Here is a 7814-nt window from a genome sequence, read left to right as displayed (position 1 = left end):
GTTATTGTTTCCCCCCCGCCAAAAACACTGTATTTTCCCCATCTCCACAACACCATTAAAATGACATGATTAGAGTTTAGAATGTTTTATTATAGTTTATTGTGATAGCATTTTCATTTTTTCTTTTTTTTATGTTTTATTTTTTCCAAAGAACAAACACAGCAAATAACGTTGAGGGGGAGGGGGAGGGGGAGGGGGAGAGGCGGGGAGAGCGAGAGAGGAGGGCCACATAGATAAGATGGATAGATCAGTCCATAGATAGATAGATAGATAGATAGATACGTAAGGTTTGGCTTGATCCTCCCCCCTCTGGGTCCACACACACCCACACACACACACACACACACACGCACACAGTCACGCACACTCACTACATTTTGCTTTACAAAGAATAATTACCATTGTAAGATTAATAACTGTCTGAATATATCTAGGAATTAAAAAATAAAAATAAAGAAAAAATTAAGAGAAGAACACACCGCAGGGGAAAACGGCTTCCCTCACACTGCTGTGAAACCCCCCAAAAACCTCCTACAGTTATACAGTTAGCCGGGAGAGAAACTAGCTAGGTTAGATAAACAGAAATATATGTATGCATCATCTACGTATGCATGCATATACTGTACGCAGGGCTGGGTGTGTGCGCGCATGGAGGGGACGGGAAGAAATCAATTTTAACATGTGAGTTTGGATTCATTTCAAATGCCCCGATTCATAACACAATTCAAACTAGGCCTGTTTTTGTTTTTTTTTTACTTTACATATCTCTATCATATAAGTGTAATAAATCGCCAACTAGCTGGTTATTGGTAAAATGCCAATCTGCAGCTAAAGGGTCACTTTGATTCATTTTAGCAGCTGTCCAAATCTCTCAGGGGAGGAGGTGGGGGCGGGTTGAGTTAAGGCAGACAGCTGATTTTAGGGCAGATTATGGGGGCTTGCTTGATTTTTCTCTCTTTTTTTTGTTGACAAAACACAGGTTAACAATAATTTGGCATTGAAAAATAGAGCTAAGGTTACTACACAGTTTGAGGAAAGAGAGAGGCGAAGAGAGGCGGGGGTACGAGAGGGAAGGATGAACAATACGTAACTGAAGTAGTAAAATATGATCATAACAGTAAAATGGTGCCCATTACATCGGGGGATCTCAAAGCAAAAAAAAAAATAAAAAAAATAACCATTGCAGCAGTCATCGATCAAGCTCTAAACAGTATATATATATCTGCCAGCTAATTCACGGTGGAAATCTTAGCTCGCTTAAAAGGGAGACGCCTTGACATTTTCTGTTGGAGTCTGTTCTCCACCAGGGACTTCGTTGCCTCTACAGAGTCCTGTTAGCAGCTTGTTATCATTCATACTCACTTAAAAGAAAGGGCATCACCCACCCTAATGTAACAGGACGGCGGAGTGCCTTTGGCTTTAAATGAGAATTTTAAAAAATGTTAAAAAAGCTGCTTGAAGGGTCAAAATGTTTTCTTTTCCAGCCCCTGGTAAAATAAAAATAACTAGACCACAATAACATGCCAAGCTTCATCTTAAATAGCAAAGAAAGCTACAGAAACTTAAAGAGCCATATATACACATAAATGTGCCCGATAAATATAGTTAACAAAAATGTCTTGATATCCAATCTATTCATTTGTTATTTATTTATTTATTTTCTTCTTTTACTTCATAATGGCGGCCACTGCTCTCAACATCCCTTAACGTTTCTTTAACTTTCCTGCTTTTCCTTTTTTGTCTTTATTGAAAGGATCCATTTTCACACTTAACAGTTTGGTCTTTTATTCTCTGCCCGGACAATTTAAAACACTTTTTCTTTTTTTTTTTCTTGTAAGCCACAGCCAGTTTGTAGTGTTCATTAAATACAAATCATTTTGCAAGTCAACACAAAAAAGGACAGAGAGAGAGAGAGATAGAGATAGAGAGAGAGAGAGAGAGAGAGCTTGATGAAAAACAGGGAAAGCACAAAATAACATAATTTGCACTTTATGGACAGAAAATACAGCGTGACTTGAATGCCTCCTACATCTTACAAAATAACAAAACAAAACAGCATACTGGAATAACTATATCATCCCTATACACACACACAGGCACAGCATGAAAACATGTAGAAACATGTCCTGCTATCAACGTGCTGCTGCGTCATTTTCTTGAAAACATGTACAGATGTGTGTATAGACACAACACAGTGCATGGTTTATTCCATACAGTCAGTTGTTAAGAGAGTGTTTAATCGGTATCGACAATCCTGTGTCTTTCTGGACAAAGTCAACTCACCGTTACCGAAGATAAAGTTTTTTTTTTTTTAATGATTCTAAGTACCGTAATATCCCAACAACTTCCTCACGAACCAGGAGGAGTGTGTAAATTAAACTTCCAGAATGGGTGTTGTTAAATTAAAAATTAAATAAAAAGATTAAAATCTGTTTATCTAACCCCCCAAAAATAAACGGTGAACTGCAAAACTTCAGGATTTCGGTGGCAAAAAATTTAGCAGGTGAAGCTGACTCTGTCCTCATAAGACTGTAGGAAGTCACGTTGATTTATGGGGACTTGGCCCCTAGACGCTTAAGATATGGTAGAGACTTAGTAGGAACGACACAGTTGAAAGAGCCAAAAAGACGCAGAGCGAGAGGGAGGGATGGATGGATGAAAGAATGGAGCGGTTGAGTGAGAGGTTAACAAACTGTTAGTGAGCCTGGACAGTTCTGTAGAAACGCAAGGGAGGGTTGGAGAGGGAGCGAGGAGGAAGAGGAGGAGGAGGAAGGGTCAGGGTCGAAGGAGGTCTGTTCTGGAGCTTCAGCAGCAGCCTCCTCCAGCCTGTTGGCCTCCCTGGCTACCGGACAGCGTGGAGTTGGTGGTAGGATGCTGGGGTCCGATCTTAATACCATTAGCCTGTGTGGACACAAACCAAAAAGAGACATAAATTAAGTTTGGAAAAGCATCATAGAAAGATCTCACTCCAGGAATAATTGGTGTCTGCTGAAATGTGCCTATTGAACCATATTTCAATTAGGGCTGAACGATTTGGGGGAAAAAAAATATCTAATTACGATTTTATTTTTATTGAAGTTTTGCTAAAGTTCAATATTCACTGCCAGTCTATTTTTGACTGAAGCCGTGACAAGCAGCACGGAGCAGACGAACCAGGCAGGAAGTCAAACACAACACCACGTTAACGACGTGTAGGCTAAACGCTGCTGAAACACTTCAGTGAGAGTTGACGCCAGTTCAAAACCGCGGCACAGCTGCTGCCATTATCCCACGTTTTCCTCCAGTTTCGTTTGTTATTGTAAAATGTACACGCCCTGTGCAAGCTCTGATTGGCGAGTAGGACCATAACGGGAGAAGCGTGCCGCTTGTGATTGGCGAGCAGGTCTGTCACACAAGGATGACAACGGAATGAATCTGTGGTATAATTAACCTACATTTTAATCGCCGTCGTCACAATCAGCTAATCGCGTTCTTTCAAATCGCAATTCCAATTAGGCGATACGGTATATACAATAATAATAATAATAATTTAGATGGAGGTAATGGGTTCCTTTCCCCGCTTGTGTAATTTCTTTGATTTTAACTTAAACTCAAAAACATTTTCAAAATTAAAAAACTGGAGAATGAGTGTGTCAATGCTTTCATGGCACCGCGCCTGCCTATTGGATCACATCACAGAGGAAGCAACAGGTTCTGCTGGATTGCAAAGGAAACACCAGCAGCACTGAAGGACACGAGAAGGGGGAAAAAAAAAAGCCCATATAAAAGATGATAAACGGAGAGAGAGAGGCTGGAGCCTTCAACTGGAGGTCTCTCAGTGTACTGTAGCTCAGCCTCGCTCTCTCCCTCTGTATATATTTATCTCTCCCTCTCAGTGTAACTCACCCTCCTACACTCAGTAGCAGTAGTGCCTCTGGGAAACACTGTATGCCTTTAAATCACATTTATTGAGCTAAGGCCATGTGTGTGAGAGTGTTCTCTCACAGTGGCTGCCAACATTTCTGCTGGGGTTTCCCTCTCCCCCTCTCAGTCAGCCAGCTGATGTGGTTTGGCCCGGCCGGCCTACCTTCACTTCGTCTTACTGTTACTATTAACAAAAACACCCACTGGCTGGCTAACTCCAGTCCTGTCTGACTAACGTTTGTACTTTCTGGCAGGCTGGCTGAGGGGCCACATACACTCCAGAACAGACGTGAACACAGACATGGTTTTGTTTATATACGACATTGGCTGTCTGTATTCACGGACATGTTTGCACTTGTTTGTTAGCACATATGTTCTGTGCGTACAGGCCAATATTTTGAGCTTGCACGAGGACAGTGAGTGTGGACCTAGACAGGATTTACGTGATGATTTATGACCGGACATCAGAGTTTTTTAAGAAGATAACTATCTGTATGACTCGACAGAAAACTCCACAACAGGAACTTTACCCCAGAACTTGGGGTCTTTATTTTATTTTATTCTCTGTGGGGTGGTGGGGGGGTAGTACTTTTCCAAAAGTACCACAATTTTGGGGGGGATGGGGTTTGCCTCACAGTACATTTTTGAATTGTCAAGTAGAGGCTACTTGCTTTAAGTTGAGCATTTCGGGTGTTTTGCTGCTACTGCTTGTCTCTTTTCCACCGTTGGCTCTATGCCATTTGCAAACCAATGAATCACAATCAAAAGTCAGATAGCGCACACAAGTCTCATACGTCAGCATTGTATTTGTATTTTCCAAAATAGCAGCTGGTGTGCAGCTATTCCTGCGGTGTGTTTATAGCTAACCGCTGACTGAGTTAACCTAAATACTGGGTCCAGAGTTATTGTTTTAAGTTTCAGTCTGGAGGTTTCAACGAGGAGCTGAAGTCGGTCTCCGCTTCTGCGAAACAAACAGACTCGTTAATCCGTGCTGAAGGTGCCGCACTCGGTTTCCAGACCTGCCAAACTGTTGTGCTTTTAGTTTGTGTTTCTTTCTCTGTGCTGGAGTTCTTTTAGGGAAGTTTATGGCTTTATCCAGTTTGTTTTTAAATTTGTTACAAACTTGAATCGTGTTTCTTTTTCTCTCACACAAAAAAAGCTATTTTTAGTGGTCAAGTATATCGTTTTTCATTCAAATCTGATGTTTCATATATATACATTTGATGTACACCAGAGTAATTACATAGATCAGCTTTTTAGTTTGCCTAGTCCTCGCAGGTCTTTTTTACCGCAGTAGAAATGCACACAACGGGACTAAACACTGCTTTAGATTGCATCCACACAAAAGGTCACATGAGACTGACGCAGCTGTACATATATAGTTAGATATAGGCAACCTTTGATCAGTGTGAAGAACGTTATGGTTACTGTTCCTAGCAAAAGCTGCAACTGATGTCTGTCTGTTCACTTGCTACTGATTGGTTAGAGCAAAGCTAAACAAACCTACCTACACCAAACTACCTGCAGGAAATCAGCTAAAATGAACAAAGTCTGAATGATTTAAGTGCATGAGAATGGCAAACCAGGCTGACTAACCTCCTGACACTGGCCTTTTGTTCAACAAAACGGACATAACGGTTTATTTGCTGAACGTGCACATCAACAAAGTCAAAGTTTGGCCTGTGAGTCAGCTGGAGCTGTCGCCAAAAACAGGAAATGCATGCACAGATTTGTCATTTATTGGAGCCGCGCAGCAGTAACGTTAAGAAGCCAGCTTTTCTGTTGCCTCTAACTTTCTCTGTGATCTTATTTTAAATAATCACAGCTGATCATACAACACAGGGCTTGTCCGTAATCTGTATTCATTTTGTCCGACCTCAATCGTAAGATCAACATCTCAGTGGGGCAGCGCAGGAAGTGCACAGTTTGCCTGGTCAGCAGGAAGCACTGTGAGCCAGGATGAAACTTTTTTATATTAGTTCAGTAGCTTGATATCGCAAACCAGAAAATGTAATGAGAACAGATGCTAGCTGTGATGTGAAGTTCTGTTGTTCGCTGACTAAAACGGGACGACAAAGAGAGAGAATCAGCCCTTTTCATTTTGTTCAGGCATTTCAGCGTGGAAGGAGATCTTTATGAAACGTTTTGGGATTTAGCTCTTTTAAACGTGGAAGTAGTTTGACTATCAGTTGCTGACAAGTGCACACTTGCTGACAGGCTTGGTGTCGTGACTGGTGTCCTGTCTGGATAACTGTTCCACTGAGAAGATAACCATCTGTTGACTGGATAGGACTTACTGACTGGCTGGATACACAAGCTTACAGGCTGACTGGCTGACTGAGTGTTTGTTTTCTTGCCGAATGAGTGAGACCTTGTGGGAATGTGAGGAATTTATGAGCTGGCAAGATGCCGAGAGAGAGAGAGAGAGAGAGACAAAGAGACAATGCGAGTGAGGAGGAGGAACGTAGAGAGTTTGGCCTGGTTGGAGTCAAAGGAAGCGGAGAAGAGGGCCCTCTATTTTATTTTTATTTTTTTGAGGAGAGAGGGACTGTGGCAAACCACAAACACAATACTGGACAACCACACTGAGGAGAAAGACGACCAGAAGAGAGGAGAAGACGGCCTAAATGAAGAGAATGGAGAGTGTTGAAGAAGAAGGAAAACGAGGGGGAACTCACCTCATTGTTGATATCAAACACTCCCTCTTGGATCTTCTCATAGATCTCCTTGGCTGTGTTGATGAAAGCCTGAGATGGAGAGAGGAAGTGAGAAAGACACATTTGCATGTCGACTCCTGTAAATGAGACTGCTCGGCTCTTGCGAAACTGTTTTAGTAAAAAAAGCCACACATCATTAGGAAAGCAAAACAGACTCAACGCAAGTTTGATGATGTTGAAGATAAACACAACCAGTTTTTTGAGTGCTAAACATTCTTGCTAAAACATGACTTTGCTTTGCTACTAAATGTACCATTTAAAGTTATGTTAAGACACTAATTTTAATCTATCACAGTAAACCATCATTCTCGGTTTGTGTCAATGGAAACACACCGTGCAGAGGAACAACAACCAAACATGGACATGAAACAGATGTGTGCGCGTGTGAATGCGTTAGCCGTTTGGCTACAGCTGCTCTAGAGTAACGTCCAAGTCGCATTTACAAAGATCCGATCTGTATCGGATTTGGACCACATATGGAAGTGGCCCAGTTCCGAACTGGAAAAGATCAGATTCCATGTGGCCTGTTCACACAGTTATAAAAAGATAACATCTGAGTGACTTGGCCTGCAGTCTGAACGTAGCCCTAGACTGCTGTGTTCGCTGTCGCTTTACCTGATCTGTGCCGTGTCTTGTAACATATTAGCAGATAACAATTGTCTCTGTGTTCCTCTACAAAATGCAAAAATGGGTCGCCAAATATCCCTGGCCGGCCCACCCAAGTAAAGTCTATGTGTGTGAAACACCGGTAGCTGTAAAGTTAATATTCTATCAATAAATCTCTCCAATCAAACTGCTGTTCTCTCCCTCAGTGGACCACATTGGTGTATTTTGTCCTGGCCAACAAACACAAACACATCACAGAGGGGAGATGCTCTAAACATGCTGTTTTGTAGAGACTTCAGAGATGGAGATGAATTTAAGAAGTCAAATTCTTCACTGAGCCCTTTGAGAGCTTTTAGAAGTTCAGCTGATACGACGCAGAAACCCTTCAGAGCAGATTTGTGTTTTCTAGTCAACAGTTGCTACAACAAAAAGATCTTTGCAGAACACACACACACACACACACACACAGCGAGGATCAAAAACGTTAGAATAAAGTGGCATTAAGCTCCCTGAGTGACGAGCCTACGACTGTGGTTTCAATGCATGCGTCTCCAGGGACAGCCTCTTAGTGTTTGTGTCTCAACTGAG

At 41.9% G+C, this 7814-nt stretch overlaps 1 protein-coding gene across 1 annotated transcript in view; it reads right to left on the bottom strand.

The window, feature by feature from the left end:
• Positions 1-1630: 1630 nt before the first annotated feature.
• The window catches only part of rab2a (RAB2A, member RAS oncogene family), a 28137-nt gene continuing 21953 nt past the window's right edge, over positions 1631-7814 (bottom strand). The window contains exons 7-8 of the mRNA XM_038718882.1: positions 6582-6650; positions 1631-2901 (exon numbers count right to left, since the gene is read on the bottom strand). Of these exons, the coding sequence (XP_038574810.1) occupies positions 2806-2901; positions 6582-6650 (165 nt within the window). The 3' untranslated portion in view covers positions 1631-2805. The remainder of the gene's footprint in view (positions 2902-6581; positions 6651-7814) is intronic.

This window comes from Micropterus salmoides, unplaced genomic scaffold (genome assembly GCF_014851395.1).
Source record: "Micropterus salmoides isolate LMB-PRFRI ecotype aquatic unplaced genomic scaffold, ASM1485139v1 Ms_hic_scaffold_14, whole genome shotgun sequence".
Taxonomy (NCBI): domain Eukaryota; kingdom Metazoa; phylum Chordata; class Actinopteri; order Centrarchiformes; family Centrarchidae; genus Micropterus; species Micropterus salmoides.
The sequence above is the reverse complement of the archived record's forward strand: the minus strand, read 5'-3'. Positions and strand labels throughout refer to the sequence as shown.